General features: G+C 35.3%; 1 protein-coding gene across 6 annotated transcripts in view; it reads left to right on the forward strand.

Annotated features, from left to right (window-relative positions):
- ntng1a (netrin g1a) overlaps positions 1–18,173 on the forward strand; it is a 95,168-nt gene extending 76,995 nt beyond the window's left edge. For 2 of the 6 annotated variants that reach the window (XM_041277326.1, XM_041277324.1), the window contains exons 6-8: positions 2,426–2,473; positions 4,336–4,395; positions 16,946–18,173. In XM_041277326.1, coding sequence (XP_041133260.1) covers positions 2,426–2,473; positions 4,336–4,395; positions 16,946–17,193 — 356 coding nt within the window. In that variant the 3' untranslated portion in view covers positions 17,194–18,173. Of the gene's footprint in view, positions 1–2,425; positions 2,474–4,335; positions 4,396–10,927; positions 11,063–16,945 lie in introns of all 6 variants that reach the window. The other 4 variants (XM_041277328.1, XM_041277329.1, XM_041277330.1 and 1 more) reach the window with 3 other exon arrangements.
- Positions 18,174–19,334: the final 1,161 nt, after the last annotated feature.

The following is a 19,334-nucleotide window of genomic DNA, read 5'->3' on the forward strand; positions in this document are numbered from 1 at the left end:
CAGGACAGACTGGTGACAATAGCAATAGCGTTATATTGTTACCCATTTAACATTTAAGTCCTGCCTGAAAATGCGTGACAAGAAATTTGATTGCATTAAATGTAGTACAATTTCAAAAAGCCATTGTAAATGTGTGACACCATATAAGTTGGAGGCTTATGAACAAAATACATCTTGATGTATTTATATTTTAAAAAATGTGTCCTTTCTATTCACCTCAATTTAATTTTTTTCCCTAAAACCTGAGATTCCCATTAATGCTGTCAACAGCCTTATGATTAATGTTACATGGTGCTGGCAGTAAGCAGGATACATTTTTTGAGCTTGAACTAAGGACCAAGAAGCATACACTTAGTCGAGTGTTTTCAATTAATGACTCCCAAAGTTAAATTATTATTGTTAACGCTATAAAACAAATAAATGGAGGTTTAGTACAGGATAATAATTGTTGGTATAAAGAGCAGAGGGTGAGGGTTCTTTCAGATAATTCTATTTAACGCAGACACAGGCATGTAAAATTCCTTAGACTTCAGCTAGAGTTACAAGAATTCAAACAGAGCCTAGTGTATTACCCTTTTGAGTTTGTTTGGGTTGTCTCCTATAGCTGTCTCCTGTTGCATTGTTCTACTCTGATGAATTATGAGCATCAACAATTTACTCAAAGCCTCCACTAGTGTTTTCTACAATTATATCAACTTTGACTTGCATAAAGAAGGAAAAACATTGAGCATATTAGCATGCATCTCTCGGTTTTCAAGGTGTGGTATGGTGTGGTGTAATCAACGGGTTCGCGCCCGCCCTCCACCTGTGTGTGGATTGCCTCACCCTGTGTGATTTGTCTACCTGCATTAACCTAGATTGCTACAATATCCTTAAGGAATAGAAAGAAGACAAGCATTGAATTGACAACAGAACTGGCAGAAGGCACAGGTGATGTTGTCCATCAGACCACCAGTATGGTCACTCTTGAAATCAGTGCTTAAAGGATGTGTTGCAGTAAGAATACTTCTGTTAAGAAAGGGGAACAAGACTAAAAGGCTAAAATATGCACAAGAACACAGATATTGGACTATGGAACAATGGTCAAAGGTGCTTTGGACTGTTGGTGGATGGACAACTACACTTGTGCCTTCTGCCAGTTTTGTTGTCAATTCAACACTTTTCTTCTTTCTATATTATCTTCAAGTATTGCTCATCCTTGTTAGACAGATTTTTGGGTCTTCCAGTTCTGGGTTTGTCAATTACAGATGATGTTTCTCTGTACTTGTTGATTTATACTTCAGATACCACACCTTGGAAATTGAGCGATGCAAGCTATTTCACTCAATAATTTTCCTTCTTTATGAAAGTCAAGGTGGTTATAATAGTAGAAAACACTAGTGGAGGCTTTGAGTAAATTGTTGATGCTCATAATGCATCAGAGTAGAAAAATAAAACATGTCTAAGACTTTTGCACAGCAGTGTACTGTAAATAAATATAACCTGGAGATATGCAGTCAGACAGATAGAAAAATCTAACCCTGGAGTGAAGCGACCACAGGGTCAGAAGCCAATAATGTTTTAAAGAAAAATTAAAGAGGATACAACATAAAATGAGCCATTTCTGGAAGGTAATGCACATTAGCAGGCTTTATTGCTGTCTCTGCTTCACATGACATTGAGAATACTCCATTATCAGCTCTTCAGCACTGTTATTTCCACATAAGGAAATAAATAATTGTATGTAATTATGAGGTTATACATTATATGTGCATACACGATAGACTATTTTGAACATACACTCAATTAAAAGACATAATCATAATTAAGATCTTTAACATATTTTATAGTGCTATTAAAATAATATGTTGAAAAGCATTGTTAAGCCCAAAAATAACCTGTTTACAATCTTCTTTTTTTTAAATCAATTTGAATATTTTGTTTTTGTATCCTTTATGCTAGATTCTCAAAACGCTTTACTCCAAATTTTCATTAGTATGCTTTTTTTTTCCATGATGAAAAATACACCCAATAAGATTATCAAACCAGAAACTGCAATATTTCAAAACAATTTGGAATTAAAAAAAAAAAAAAAAAAAACTTTGAGAAGAGTCTTTTGACAAAGTAAAAATACTAGATTTAAACGATAAGGTAACAACTAATTGTGCAACTAGTACCTATCTCATAGGACAGATTCTATATTATTTTAATGCAGCTGATTTTATTTTTAAACTGCACAATTACATACAATATTCCAAATTCTGTTCGATTTCTTTTAGGATGCATCAATTGCTTGTCTTCGTCAGCCTTGGCAGTCATATGTTGTGCTTTATGGGTAAATTAAGTGACTGATGTCTGTAGTTGTCTGTGTCCACTTTTGTACAGGTAACAAAGTGTTATGTAGTAGGTGCAATTAATAACTCCTGATTTCTCCTGATGCATGCAGTATGGCCGAGTGTTTCATCTCTAGAAGTTGCTAACAACCGAAAGCAAGGTAGGATTTCTGCAAAAACAAATACTCCTGCTGAAGTGAGGTTCCTTTTTAGAAATTCCCAACACCACAGTTATGTAGTTTACTTACATGCATTGTAACTGTAATATATTTTACAGTTACTTACATTAGCAGGAAAAAATAAACACTTGGTGATGCAGTAAATTCATATTACATTGCTATATAAGGCATATGTAAGCCATCATAATACATGTTTTGCACATCTCTACATAAAATATGTTGACTTCCCAAGAATGACTAATAGAATTCCGCAGTTAGGAAATTTCCCTATGGAAACCAACTCTATTTGACAAAAATTTTCCACATATTTCTGTTGCTTTAGATTATGCTTCTTTTAAGTTAGAACTGGAGTATGCAATTATTATTTCCCTCAACTAAAAAGGCTGTAGGTACAACCTCTACCTAATCCCTGGTGTCGCTGTACTTTGCAAACATTTTGCAACTGGTCTTTATTGTCACAGACCATCAAAGTGAGCCTGCACTGAGAATTTTAAAATGCTGGCTGAAATTCTTCCCAGGTTTTAGTTTAGATGAAAAGGGTTCTACTAGGTCATATAGCCACAGGTGCATTGGCAACAGAGCAGCTTTAAAGAACAGACTGTCTGTGCTGTGCCTGACCTAAGAACAGACAGAATACAGTACTTAAAGTTGCAGTGGCACATCAAGTGTTATTAATATATGAGCATACTGTATATACAAATATTATTTGTGAGTGAAGTCTAACATCATAATACCAGTACATGTTATTAAAAAAAAAAAAAAAAGTAATTTGTTGAGGTGTATAAAAAAACCCAAATATTATTGAATAATAATAATAATAATAATAATAATAATAATAATAATAATAATAATAATAATAATAACATGACATCTGTTCCATCAGTTACATATAATGGCAATGATACCATCCACATACCTGGACCGGATTACTGACTAGTCCATACTCTCTGGTAATGCCTAAGAATATTATATACATATATACAGTGTGGAAACCCATGTCTATTTCTGTTTAAATGGCCTTTACAATAGCATTTAATGGGTTCACATCTCTTCAAAATGACCTGTAGGTAAAGAGTCTGGTAAAGGTAAACTGTATGTGTGTTTTTATAGCAGTTGTTTGAAAAATGCAGATGTGCTGCCTCCAATAGAAAAGGCACAAGTATTGAACATATTTAAATATTTGAAACTATTTGTTACAGGTGAAATCGTTAATTTTTATACTGAGATCTGAAACATGGTCTCAAAAAGTCCTACACTGTATCACAGGTGTATGTGGACTTCCTAGCATACATAGTAACACATTATTAATCCTGCTATTTGAAAAAGAATTATTCTAACTTTTCCACAGATATTTGAAATGTTTTATTGCCGCTGTGTCTAAAAATCCATTCCCAGCCAAAAAGGTGGCAGTAAAATGTAACCTTAATTATCACATTTATAAATAGCATTGTTTTCACAATACCATATGCAGTTGAAGCAACTGAAGGATTATGAGCTAGATAGTGTATCCTGTTTAGTTAGATACTGTACCACTCCCGAGTTTGAGAAAACGCCTACATAAATTATATTACTCAGCATGTAGTTCACAGGAAATGTTATTTTAACAAACGTTTCTCTGATCAGCATGACATATGTTCGAAGTTTAAGGCAGTATTTATTTTTTTTTTTTTAACCTGGAAAAAAATAACCTAATACACTACTTACTGCTTGTATTCACCGGTAGTAATGAGTTGTTTTTAGGTTTTTTGGGGGGGTTTTTGCCCTTCTTTTCTCTGTTTAATGTACACATGATCTTTTTTTTTTTTTTTTTTTTTTTTTTTTTTTTTTTTTCCAAACTTATCCAGTTGCTCCACAAATTGCTTTGGCAACTGCCCCCTCTGTTCAAGTTGCAAACAGCAAGAGAGGTAGGAATTCTGAGATTCATACAGTGCCCCTGCCCCGTGTTAGTTTGTGTTGTCAGAACTTGCACACTGTATGAATCTAGAATACTCGTGAAGTGTATGTGGTACTTACTCGTCATGCAACCAGTCTAACCCCTTTTTAGACTAATATATAGTATGCTTGTACAGTATATAACGTTATAGTCACATTACAAAGATATTGATCATTCTTTTTTAAACTGTATGTTACTGTATGGGAAGGGGTAATTTTTTCTTTTCAACACTCTATTATACAATAGTACTACAAAATAACAGCTTGATTCTTATAGAACCATTAATTACTAAAGGCTTAAAATAGTATACCTAGTTTACGTGTGCATTACATCAAAGCATATATAGAAAATATAATAGGGAATATTTTGCAGGTATGTGACAGAACCCAGCTTTCCATTTTGTTTCTATGCTGAGCAAATACAATTAAAAAATAAATGTTATTTATACATTAGGGAAATCAAATTGAATTGTGCATATTTAAAATAAAATACATTTGCCATTTGGATATTATTGTGAACCCAATGAGAGAGAAAAGTAAGCAATAGTTTCAATCACTTTTTTTTTTTTTTTTTTTGCTGCTACTCCTGCACAATGTAATTCTGCTTTCACACCTAAATGTTTTTTGCTCCATGATCGTTGTAGGTTACTTTTGTAAAGGAGTAGGATTAATAACATACATTGTAAACAGTGATTTGCATGCAATTTGGATTTTGACTTTTCCTCTAAGAAAAGCATTGGATTACAATATTAACCCAGCACTAAGTAAAATCACATTTTAAATATAGGTAGGCCTTAAAGGGGAAGTCATTATATCTACAAGATTGGCCTTATTTGAAATAACTGTTTTTAAATATCAATGTCAACAATAATGATCTACAAATTCAAAACGCTTAAAAAGAATTAGACAAATAGACAAATGTTTCAACCCGTGCCTTCTTCAGTACTTGATTTACTTTATTAACTCTTCAGCTTTCAACATCTGTGTATAAAGACTATTTCTGATAGAAAAATGCTGCATTAGAGGCTGGGGGGGGGGGGGGGGGGTAGTAAAATACTGCTTGTGATAAATCAGTTGCTATCATAAAATAACTTGTAAGACCGTCTATTGTAGTTATACATTTTCTTTTAAATGGATGCTTTCACTGTTATATCTGAATTTCAGTATATTTTATAGATGCACTTAATATAATACTAACTGGAAATATGTAGGATGGTAGTAAGCACAAAATAATAGTAAACTGAAAATTAAAAGCAGTTTTTTAGGATATTCTAGAGTTCAATAGCTTTGTAATGGATTATAATACAATCTGTAAAGCAATATTTGTAGTGCAACAATATAGTTATTCGATTTGTAGTACAACCTCTGAAAGTGTCTTAAGTTTCGATTGTGTAAATGAACAGCTGAACTATATGTGCTTACCTCTATGCATAACTTCAAACTTCTGTATAAAACTAAAGACACTTTTAGATATGTCATGCACATTGTGTATATATTATATTGTGTGTGTGTGTGTGTGTGTGTGTGTGTGTGTTTGTGTGTGTATGAGTGTGTATGGAAGAAATATTTACAGTTCTGGCACAATGTTATGCATCCCAGAGTGTCATTTTAATTATCAGTTCATGGCAAATACCATTGTCCAGTACAGTGCCTTCCTGGTTCGGAATAAAATAAAGAAAAGCTGCTATCTGAAAGCTCCTTTTTCATTCCCTTAAACTTTTGATTTAAGAAACCCCTAAAAAACAGTCTTGCAAATACAGTTCCAAATTGCAAAGTATATTCATGCCTATTTCAATTTCTCCATTTATTAGAGTTTCATGTAAATTCCTGTGCTGTTGATGTTGTTGTTGTGTTCTGGTTGCACATCCCTTGTTTCATGTGCCTGAAACTAATGCTTTCTAACAACATGCAGCCCATAATAAGAGGTGAACGTACATGAAAACCAGCTGTGTGTGTGTGCTGCTATGTAGTCATTGCTCTCTGCCCATTCGCCATCTTACTCAAGCATGTGACCTGCTCTCTGTCTGCTGCTGTATACACTTTTGTATACATTTCTATTCTTCTTTGCAAGACTGCGAATGCTTCGGCCACTCCAACCGGTGCAGTTACATCGAGCTGCTAAACACAGTCATTTGCGTCAGCTGTAAACACAACACTAGAGGGCAGCACTGTCAGTTATGCCGGCTTGGCTACTACAGAAATGCCTCAGCAGAGCTGGACGATGAAAATGTTTGCATAGGTCAGTTTCATTATCATTCTAATAATAATAATAATAATAATAATAATAATAATAATAATAATAATAATAATAATAGGCACTGCTTATTCTTCCAGATCTGTGTGACAAGTTATCTGCCATTGCTTTTTTAAATTTTTCAACAGATCAGCTTTTTTCTGCCGGCACCTGTTAATCTCACCTCACTGAAGACAATGGGAAATTGCCTTAATAATGAATTATCCATTTGGGCCAATTTTTCTAAGCTTTTGCTCCAGTGAAAAGTCTGCACCATTTGATGTAACTATAAGTAAAGAAGTTAGTGGTAATTTAACACATTCATGGTTTTGTTGTAGGGTGTTTTTTTTTTTTTTTTTTTTGTATTTACAGTTTTGTCTTTTTTTTTCTTCTGCAAACTTTGCAGAGGAGCAAAATCCTAGTAAACATGACTGTCATTTTAAAGCTTATGCCTTGCATTTTTTGTTCACTTTGCATAGCGAATCACACCATGACAACAGCAGTGAATGACTGGTATTGGGATGGATAGAGTACAAGGCAGAGCTAGTTAATGTATGCCTTGGTATATTTCACCAAAATGACCAGGTGCCGTTAAACTCAGGCTGTAACAAATATTACTGTCCTAGAATACATTGACATTATACCTCTGAAATATATCACTGGTATATACATGTATATACATAAGGCATGGTCATATTTGAAACAATAGTTCCTATACCATTAAATATTATTTGTTTGGTCCAATAATGTTTTCCATCTGTGGTCCTAGACATACAGTTCTGTCCAATTTCACTTTGTCTTTGTCTTTGTCTTTTTGCAACTGTGTCAAACACAATGGAAGCCCAAGCATACAGTTAATGAAAAAGTAACTGTATCTGTTTACTGATACTGTACCTCCCTTAATAGCTCATGTCCTCATTTTAATGAGTGCTCCAAATGACAAACCATTAAAATACTATTAGTAGGTCTTAATTAGATATAGTGGATATAATTCACTCCGTTTTTTTTTTTTTTTTTTTTTTAATGAGAAAAGTATTTAATGAGAAACAAACCAAATTGGTGGATCTAAATACTGTCCCACTTAAACTCTATATTATTCCTCCCACTGTTTTCCCCACATGGGATTTGACCCATTTATTAACATTAAGTACAAGAGTGGCATTATTAAGGTCTGGATCAATTTTTGTAAAATTATATATTTTTTTCTTAGTTATAAAAGAAAATATTAATTTTTCACTATGAAAACACTGAATTTGTATAGATGTTACCCTGCTCTGCGGCCTGCAGTAAGTCCTTGTAAACTTGGTTGCTTTTCTGCAAAGGAGAATCCGCCCTAACCAATACGTCATCAGCAAGCGAATAAAAGCTCTGTGTGGTATTCTTTCTTGTCGCTTTTTTTTGTTTCGGCTGCTCAGTCAAGCGCTGGGAAGCCGAAACAGGAGTTGACCGCTTAGAGCCTGGAGGAAGGGCTGCCCTCAGCCACGGATTTCCTGAGGTTTCCCCCTAAAAAATAAAAAGTATGTAAGTAGGGAGTTTTTCCTTACCTGAGTATTGAGCGGTTCATATTTAGTTCTATGGGGTGAGAGGTCAGATTGGAGAGGCTGGGCTCACTCCCCTGCCGCAGTCATGATCAGGGGGACAGGTCGTTTCTCAGCTGCTGATTTCCATACATTTCATTTACATAAATTCAATATTTGGTGGATAGGTGGCAGGGCTCCTCCGAGGAGTACGTTCATTATTTATTATTATTCATTCACGGTTTGGCGGCATCATCTTTTTGGGGGGAGGTGGCCCGTAGCCACTTCCTATCTGCGGCACTGGGATGCATGTAACTGTTCATGTTTTTTCAGCTGGCCTCGCGCAGGTAGCCGTGGGGCACCCGCGGACGAGACCTCCGGCCAAATTTATCTTTCACTCGGGCCCTGAGCGCCCTCCACAGTCATCGGGCCCTGAGTGCCCTCACAGTTCAGAAATCATCTGCAATTGCAGTCATCATAATTCATTGTCATTCATTCATTGTAGATTCTGTGTGCTGAATTGTATTTTCCTGCACACAAGGAAGTGCCTCCACTTTCCCAGTTTCATTCCTTTGCTTAAATGGTTTCTGCACAACAGCAATGACAGTTGACACAACAGTCACATGACTCTTCAAGATATTTGAAATTCATAACTATATCTTTAATTTTTTTTTTTTCTGGGAAAAACTAAATGTAGATACAATAAACATTTTTTTTTACTTTTTTTTGTTGAAAAAAAAAACCTTTATTATCTACGGGAATATTGATTATACTGTATACATCAAATCTGAACATTATACATTTGAAATCCATGCTGACTCATTTTCAATTTCAATGTGTCATTTTAAAATATTTACCAATATGGTAAATATATTATCTGATCATTTGACAACGCATTAAGATTGAAAATAATGGGTTTTAAGGTGAATAAATTTCAACAATCAAATACAGCATTATTAAAAAAAAATAGAAGTTTGAGAAACTGTATTTCTAATTAACAACTTTGTACAGATATGAAATTAGAAAATGCTGGCAGGCATTTTATGGCCATTTCCTTTATGGCCCTGGTTTTAACAACACTGTTTTTATCGCATGTCTGCAAGCACAGCATTGTCTGCAGTGAGTTACAAGTGAGGACTAAAGGGTCTGAAATCTATTGCCAATGCTCATTTTCCTAGTTTTGTTATAAAGCCATTGCCATGTCATGTTTTGTAGGCAAATCTACAACTAACTCTAGGAACATATTGGTATTTCATTGTTGTTTAAAATTTAAATTGTTACACTAATGGGATGGTGTGATTATTTGCCAAGACGCAAAAAAAATAATAACTAAATGTAAATGTAGCATAATTTACTTAATAATATTTACACAAATCATAATGCTGCATTATGACATTAATAATTTAAGGCATGCTGAAAGAATGTTAATTTAAGATTGATTCTACACCAGTCGCTCTTTTTTTCATTAATTTTACAACATATCGCAAATGAATGAGAAGCTTTCATTTTTGTGTGACAGAAAAAAATAATCTTGTTCTCATTGGAAAGATTGATACAATTTGACAATTCCCTGTTGATTTGCACGTGCACATAAAATGATGCAAATCTGGTGTCAGATCAAAGCAACGGTATTCTTAATAATATAATGTCACACAAAACATGAACTCTGATTCATGGATTCCAAGTATATTATACTTTAAGATTTTGTCTTCATGGCATTTAAAACACCAACATCTTTTTTTTCTATATATTTATTTTTATTAAATATATGTGCGATCCAAAACAGTGGTGTCCAAAATCATTATTTAACCCATTTTATTATTTTTATTATTACATTTTGCAAAGTAGTTCTACCTAACCAGAATTCAAATAAATAAGACCAATACAAAATATTATTAAAACATCCATCTAACGATCACATTTTTTAAAGCCCTTTTTTATAAATCACTCAGCGTGCTAGTAAACATTTACAATTCTGTGCATTTACTCGGGTTCTAATGTGTTATTGTATATAAGATTGTGTTTTGGTGAGCTACAAAAGAGAAAAAAACATAAATGCTTACCATCTTTAGAAAGAAAATAGCAATTTAAACAACTACAGTACCAAATGTATTGCATAAATTGTCTTGTTTTTTAGTTCTGGTTGTAAATGATCCATTGTTTTCGAAAAATACATATCTGGGTCAGGATTTTATGTAAGTGGAAAATTCTTGAATATGGTACAAAGTAAAGGTTATTTGGAATAGAAATATAGCTAAATAAAAAATGGTCAAGCCATGTAGGCAATTTATATGTACATTATTAATTGTAATAAGCAGCTAAAGAGATATGTAATAACAGAATTTTGCTGACATTTTTTACCACTTTGGAATGCATATTGATATTGTGATATACACTACAGTATTATTTGTTTGATTTAATTTCGAATCATACAAAAGGAAGATCACACATAATATCATGTAATATTGTTTCTTCACATTTCACAGCACATTCCATTGTGTCAGTTGTTGGCAGTTATAAGAAAAAGTGATGCATTGATCTTTAGAAGAAAAACAAATTACAAAAGAAAAAAATGATTATCTCACCTTATACTGTACTGTACAAGTAATGGCCTTTGTTTAAATAAATAAATAAAAATAAATAAATAAATAAATAAATAAATAAATAGTTTTATTTATTTATTTGTCTTGTTAGATCACTAACCCATGGACTAGTCCCCAGTGTGAATGTATGTGTGTTGTTTTGTTTTTGCAGACTGTAAATGTAATCCCTTTGGTTCAGACAATGTTCGCTGTAATGGCACAGGATTTTGTGAATGTAAGAAGGGAACAACAGGGCCTAAATGTGATGAATGTCTGCCAGGATATTTATGGCACAATGGCTGCCAACGTAAGTAGAACATGCCAGTGCAGCCTTTCTCTTGTACCTTGTAGTCATGGCTTCTATTGCTAGCGTGAGTAGCGAGTTATGTAGCACTAGCAGATATAAGATGATTCCGTTTTTTTTTTTGTTCTGATTTGATAAGCTACTATACCGCATGCTGGATTTGTTCACTGGAACCTGACTGCAAGTCTATTTTAAAGCTTTAATGTGTCACTGGCATCGCTGATTGAGTTTCATAAAAAGTAAAAACAATAAGTGTATATACTGGTTCTGTTTGGAAAGCACAATTGATATGCAACCTAAAGCTTGGTCTGGGGTTCTAACCACTTTTCCAAAAGAGTTTTTCGAATTGGTTTCTAAAATGTCATTCGTCTAACCTACCTTTACTTTAAAATTATTTGTCTCTATGATCAAGTTAGTTTTCACGTACAGCATCATCATTTTAGAAATGAGTCGATTAACAAACAAATGTTTTATTACAGTACTTTGGTGTGCTTACTTTATATTCAAGGTTACAAATATATTCTAAAAATATAACCACTAATCTTGTTCTAACTTCAAAGAAGACAGAGCATTGTGTATATGCAGTCAGCTCTCACTGATATTAACTTTCATAGACTGGCAAAATTGTCATATCAGTAATTCTTATTATCAGGAATCTAAGCCAAATGCATACTGTCAGTGTTTATTGAAGCTACAGGATCACGGAAATACAATTCATTTGCAGTACAATGAAAAGATACAGATGATACGATATACAGATACAGATGAGATGATACATTTAAATGCTGTCCATCTTTCTTTTTTTCTTGTATGCTGGTGCATTATCCATCGTTTTCAACAGCACCCCTTTTGTCTGCAAGGGTGATCTGTTTTCTTTTGCACTGGTCACTCGTTTCTATGCTGCATGGAAAGGCACTGATGCATGAGCACTATGGCAACTTAAAATGCATCATAGGATCAGTAATCCCAAAGCAGCACTAAAATACAGTACAGACATGCTAATCTGGAGCAATTTGTTTTTTCAATTTTTTCTTCCCGGGGGGGGGGGGGGGGGGGTGGTTGGGGTGCTTCGAAATAATTTACACAAACAGGAAATTCATGATAGGTTCATTCATATTATAAGAAGTAATTTACAATAAGAGAAAGCTAAATTTGGCAGAACCATTTAGAAGATTCATAGTATCAGGAAATGTGTTTAATCCGAGTTCGTCTTAATGAGAATTGACTGCATTTGTTAAAAGGTATTTTAAGGACCTTTTTATTTTATTGTGTTACATGTTCCCATGTGTTGCTACAACTGTTTAAGTAAGGTGTGTGTATCATTGTAATTATTATTATTATTTCTTTACATTTTGACCACTTCTTTTAATTTGTTAATTGCATTCCCTGCCACAAGGTGGCTTCACATGTACCTGCATGGACCTCTCAGAACTACAGTTCCTATCATCTGCTCACTGGTAAGTCCATCTTGGTTACATAAGTGAGCAAGAGGATGATGGGAAATGTAGTTCTGAGAGATCCATGCGAGCAGAAGCCATCTTGAGGCAGGGAATGCAATTTAAAAATTTCAGAAAATTGGTCAAAATGTAAAATTAAATTATTAAAACAAAAAGGTCCTTATATACCCTTTAAAGAATGTTCTGTGACACCTTTACCTTTTATTATTGTGTTTTTAACTATGAACAGTGCAGAATATATTCATGAGTTCTTATAACCTCAATTTCACAGCACTATTTACCTTTCAAATAACCCCTGGCACTTGGAATGCAAAATCAAATCAAACCACTCCCTGTGATGATATTTCTGTGCCCTTTTCCTTTCAAAAGCAAAGCAATGCAAATCACTAGACCAGTCGAATCTCTTTCTACACTTTTGCATAAGGATTTTTTATTTTTTTTATTTTGAAGCTTGAGAATTTTGACGTTAACCACAGAGAAAGCTATAAATTGCCTTGTATATTCTCAATAATCTTTCTTAGGCTAATGAATGTTCCAAACACAGTCCCCAACTCCTGGCACCAAGTATGTAGGGAGATTTGACGATTTTATATATACAACTCTGGAAAAAAAAAAAAAAATATATATATATATATATATATATATATATATATATATATATATATATATATACAGCTCTGGAAAAATTTAAGAGACCACTGCAAAATTATCAGTTTCCCTGGTTTTACTTTTTATAGGTATGTGTTTGGGTAAAATGAACATTTTTGTTTTATTCTATAAACTACTGACAACATTTCTCCCAAATTCCAAATAAAAATATTGTCATTTAGAGCATTTATTTGCAGAAAATGACAACTGGTCAAAATAACAAAAAAGAAAATAAGTTCATATTCATTTTTAAACAACACAATACTAATGTTTTAACTTAGGAGGAGTTCAGAAATCAATATTTGGTGGCATAACCCTGATTTTCAATCATAGCTTTCATGCGTCTTGGCATGCTCTCCACCAGTCTTTCACATTGATGTTGGGTGGCTTTATGCCACTCCTGGCACAAAAATTCAAGCAGCTCGGCTTTGTTTGATGGCTTGTGACCATTCATCTTCCTCGTGATCACATTCCAGAGGTTTTCAATGGGGTTCAGGTCTGGAGAATGGGCTGGCCATGACAGGGTCTTGATTTGGTGGTCCTTCATCTACACCTTGATTGACCTGGCTGTGTGGCATGGAGCATTGTCCTGCTGGAAAAAACAATCCTCAGAGTTGGGGAACATTGTCAGAGCAGAAGGAAGCAAGTTTTCTTCCAGGACAACCGTGTACTTGGCTTGATTCATGCGTCCTTCACAAAGTCAAATCTGCCCGATTCCAGCCTTGCTGAAGCACCCCCAGATCATCACCGATCCTCCACCACATTTCACAGTGGGTGCGAGACATTGTGGCTTGTAGGCCTCTCCAGGTCTCTGTCTAACCATTAGATGACCAGGTGTTGGGCAAAGCTGAAAATTGGACTCATCAGAGAAGATGACCTTACTCCAGTCCTCTACGGTCCAATCCTTATGGTCTTTTGCAAACCTCAGCCTGGCTCTTCTTTGCTTCTCATTGATGAAGGGCTTTTTTCTAGCTTTGCATGACTTCAGCCCTGCCCCTAGGAGCCTGTTTCGAACCGTCCTCACCATGCACTTCACCCCAGCTGCCATTCTTTTTGTAGGTCACTTGATGTCATGCTACGGTTGCTGAGTGACATTCGAATGAGTTGGCGGTCATCCCGGCCAGTGGAGAGTCGTTTTCACCCTCTGCCGGTCCGTAGCTTTGTTGTCCCCAATGTGTGCTGCTTGACCTTGTTCTTATGAACCTCCATTTTTGAAATTTTAAGGATGGAAGCAGCCTGACGCTCACTGTATCCCTCTGCCAGTAAAGCCAGAATTAAACCCTTCTTTTCCTCACTCAAAACTTTCCTTTTCAACTCTTTGGGCATGGTCAATAGTTATTTTTGATTCCAATTACTTTTGAGGTACTACTAGCACTGTTTTGCCATCCAGCTGGTCCTATTGCAAGAGGATAGTGATGACCACAGGAGTGGTTTTTATACTTTTCCTCGTTAAATAAGATTTGGTTCCGGTGATTCCCTAATCAGTACATCATTCAGTAGAATGAGGTGTGCCTGTGTTGGAATTCAACAGACACTGGAATGGAATGGCTGCCATACATGTAGAGATGCTGATTTAAGAAAAATTTGCAGTGGTCTCTTAATTTTTTCCAGAGCTGTATATATATATATATATATATATATATATATATATATATATATATATATATATATATATATATATATATATATATATATATATGAGATCTGGGAGCTTTGCCCTGTAGGAACTCTGCTTCAATGCAAGCTTAGTATCTGTAGAGACTTACTCCTCTTATAATCATTTCTTTAGAAGTAGCTAAGGGCCTGGTAAGTAGAACAAGGGCATGTCTTATGTCTCTTTAACCTTGTATAAGGAGGAGGTCTGTGGTTCAGGAACAGATGCAGCAAACAAAAGCCAGTAAAACATCAAAAGCTGTGCAAACAATGTTGTCTTGGATAGAGGACAGAGGGCCTTCAGAAGTTTCCCTTGAGTAATGAATCATGCTTTCCAGTCTGCCAAAGCTGTGCATGCATGTGATATCAATCAGACAAAGGAAACAGTGTAAACTGCAAATAACTAACACTGTGCCATGGATGAGGAGCTGGTGTTAGGCTGAATTAGTTGGGTGGAAAATACAGTAACGACCCCTGTATTTAAAAGAGCTAAACTATGGATCAGGTCTTTAACTGTTCCCTTTGCTTGCCACGCCCTTAGTTCTGGATTTCTCCCCATTGTTATTTAAATGTATGATATGTATCTGTATCCACATGAAGCACGGCACACTGTGCTTCGTCCATCTATCCATCTGTCCTTCACACCCCATCATTTCACAAACTAAGTTGGTCATGGCAAGAATGTGCCATTTGACCCCTCAGGTCATGAAATACCAGGCCATCCTCTGTATACACCATAATATTATAGATAGAAAACCCATGATACATGTGTATTGTACATGCACATGTACAAATCCTGTACAGTTACAGAGGTAAATGTAGGTCATCCCAGCCATGAACCATTTCTCATAACCCATACAGTTTTTCACAAATGTTGCTTCATTGTAATTTTTGAGGAAGTTCTTGAACTGCCATATTTCCCAAGACATACTGCAGATGCTATTAAGATGTCTAGTTTTGACTGTGCTTTAATTGCCATCATACGCGCTGGGGAAAACATTATTTCATACACCTGTAGATCATTTCAGGGAGGTTTCAGGGGCTAGCAGATGTTATGTTCAGTTTAAAAACAAATGCAGTAGTACAGCATTGCTATTACATTATGGACTGTCACAATAGTTACTGTAAATTACAGACACAGTAAGACAAAGAATAATAAGAGTATATCATACACAGTAGTACACAGTCGTTTATGGTGGTGTATTGGTGAAAAGTATATATATATATTAATCACCCAAAGACAATTTTAAATGGTATTGTTTTACAGATGTATTTGCCACAGTTGTATGACATTCTATATAGTAAAACCCTCATATGTTACTATAAACAATGGTTCTCAACCTGAGGCCCCAGTGAGAGCCTATTAAAATAGTATCAGAAGGGAGAACTGGATAGTTGCAATGTTTTAATGTTCATATAATGGCCCTGAAAGGAAGTGGAATTTGCTCTGGAGAAACGAACTTGATACATCTGATCTAAGGTGTCTAAGAACATTGCTGTCTTTTTTTGTACAGAATGTTGTGCTAATCCTGTCATGAAGAGTTATTTATGTAATTAGCTTGTGCAGTAAAATGAGCTGTAGGGGAACTGCTGCCACACTGGAGGGCCACATACACATCCCTCACAAGTGAATAGGTTGGTCACTGTCATATAGAACAATAGATACATGTCTCTAACAGGGTGATATACTCTAACAGTGGGATTTGTCCTATGAACTGTATGTTTTAAATCAATTTTAAATAATTATAAACTTAACTTCAAGCGTGTTTTATCTTTAAATCATTTGTGTTCTGTTCACTTATTTTACTACAAGATAGACATATGTCTAGACTGCTCTAAACTCTAATGACACATTAGGAGGGAGGATTCTTTGTGTTTTGCAATGGTGTTACAGTACACTTGAAGTGTAGTTACAATGTAGTTACCATGTAATTAATATGTCCTCCTCCTTTAACAGAGCAGACACATGCCTTAACATATTAAAATATATAAATGAATTTAGCAGCACAAATCAAGAGGAATGACTTCAAAATACAAAGAAAAGAAAATGCTATACAATATAATATTACCAAGGTAATTGGATAGTCTAGATTTTTCTGTCCCTAACCTTTCCCTTGATTTTTTGCAGCCCGTGTGTGTGACAACGAGCTCCTGCGGTGTCAGAATGGGGGAGTGTGCCATAACCACCAGCGCTGCCAGTGCCCTGCCTCATACACTGGCATTCTGTGCGAGAAGCAGAAATGTGAGAACGGAGGCTGCGATGACTCAAACTCTGGCCAGGGAGCTCTCTCTCCTTCCAACTGCCCAGTGCTACTGCTGCTGCTACTGCTTCTGACTGCCCTTCTACAAGGGATTAGTTGTCATCTGACGCTTTAAAAAATTTTTAAAAGCTTATAAGCAGTCCATTGGCTTTAGGATCAGGTTGTGTTAAGGAATGTGCCAGAGCAAAAATTTAAATAAAAAACCAGAGAAGACAAAAATTACAAACTGAGCAATTGCTTCATAAAGCTGACAAGGATATGAAGGTCAGTGAAGTAAGCCATAACTAACTATTCTCCTGGAAAGGGTCTGGAGCACATAGACAGTTTTTCTTCAGCCTCACCATGGTAATGGCAGCTGCACTAGTTATTGCAATCAAAATGCGAGCTGCAAAGGCTACACTGGGTTGCTTCAGAGAATTGTGAGACGGATTGCTATTGGCTAGTCTGGTGCAGTGCAATATAGAACTTTCCATTATGTGTGTTTGTGTGGACCAACCAGACAGGCATTCTTTGCTGTCAGTGCATTGTGGATACCAGGAAATCCATTCGGACTGCCATTTTGGACCCTCTACAGTCGCAAAAACCTGTATAACCCGCGCTTTTGTGAACGTTGCTCTGTAACCCTTGTTGGTTGAAAGATATTTTTGTCTGATGTTAGTGACGCACATGTGTAATAGCCCCCCCCCCCCCAAATCAAGCCAATCATATCCTTGTATATCTTACAGAAGCACTAGATCAGTACGATCCTAGTGTTCACCTGCAAAGTGGTTATAGAAACATCAGTATATTTATCCTTTTGTATAAAATGAAGTTATTTTCATGAAAACAAATATGTAGATTTTTCTTTTGTATTATTGCCATTTTGTGTTAAAAGGCAACATGTTAATATAATTATTCCTGAGAAAAAAAGATAAAAATGTTGTATTCATTATTATTTAATTGTGCAGAGGTTTCTCTATATTGGCAATGTGCTGGCATCAAAGAATATGAGTTTACGTATATACGGTACTAAAATATAATACGATTCCACCAAAGGACATTCTAAATGTTTTCTTGTTGCTTTAACACTGGAAAAGTTAAGTGAATAAAAACAAATTCTGCATAAAGTGTTTTCAGTCATTTGTTTTTCAAATACATAAACTATGTTTTTAAGAATACTACTACCAAAAATATCATCAATGATATCTTGGAGCTACCTTGATCCTATTCAGCAATACTCTCACAAGTAATCCTCCATATGACAGGCAGTTGTGAATGGAGAAAGCTGTTGGCATGTAACTGAACATTCCATCTTTCTTATTATGTAAGGAAGTCCCACTAGCCAGAGCCAGCATTACCACAAGGTACACGGTTGTAAACCGAAACAGTACAGATATGTGCATATGATTTTTCTTTTGTTATATACTGAAAGTAAACTGTCCTGACCAAAAAAAAAATAGATATAGGATAGCCTTACTTGGAGACTTTTATCACATGTATCTCTTGGTCCTTAAAGAACCTAACATTTATGTCATTGGCAAGTAAGTGGAGTCCATGCTGTGCAATTCAAACCTGCCCCTGATCCCACTGGATGAATTGACTGGGACACTGTCAAACTCAATTCCTGAAGGGCTGCAGTGCCTTCTGGCTTCCGTTCTACTTGAACGTTCTACTCAATTACTAGAGTAATTGGACACATTTAATACTTCTTTACAGGCTTCAACTTGGTTCACAGGTAGTGAACATTGAATCAAGTGCAGTTTTGAAATCATCAACTGTAAAAGACCTTGAAAAAATAATATGTCCAATTGAGCAAATAATTAGATCAATTAAGTTAATTGAGAGCTTAAGTTGGAATAAAAACCACGAGACCCTGTGGCCCTTGAGCACTGGAGTTTGACACCTCTGATCTAGATCGTTCCAGTCTCCATCAAGAATGGAATTACTTATTGCAGACACAACCTTCTCTTAATCAGCTTTGAAATCATTGTCTTTGCAATCTTCATCTCTACATCAGTGTTAGAGTCAGAGGCCCTGTCAATGTTGCTAACATCTTCTACTGAAAAGTCAATAAAGGACGATGCATTCAATTATTTAGTTAATACGCCCTTTGTAGGGGGTCTCTTATTCTGTGGTCTGGTTGCTCATATATTTCTGTTATATAATAATGAAAGACACCCTACACGTGATATATAAATTACACCAACAAAAGCTGTGCTTATTTTTGTTTTGTTTTGTTATTTATCAGTAGAATTATGTCGATCTGTACGTTCTGAA

Source organism: Polyodon spathula, chromosome 18, assembly GCF_017654505.1.
Source record: "Polyodon spathula isolate WHYD16114869_AA chromosome 18, ASM1765450v1, whole genome shotgun sequence".
Lineage (NCBI taxonomy): Eukaryota > Metazoa > Chordata > Actinopteri > Acipenseriformes > Polyodontidae > Polyodon > Polyodon spathula.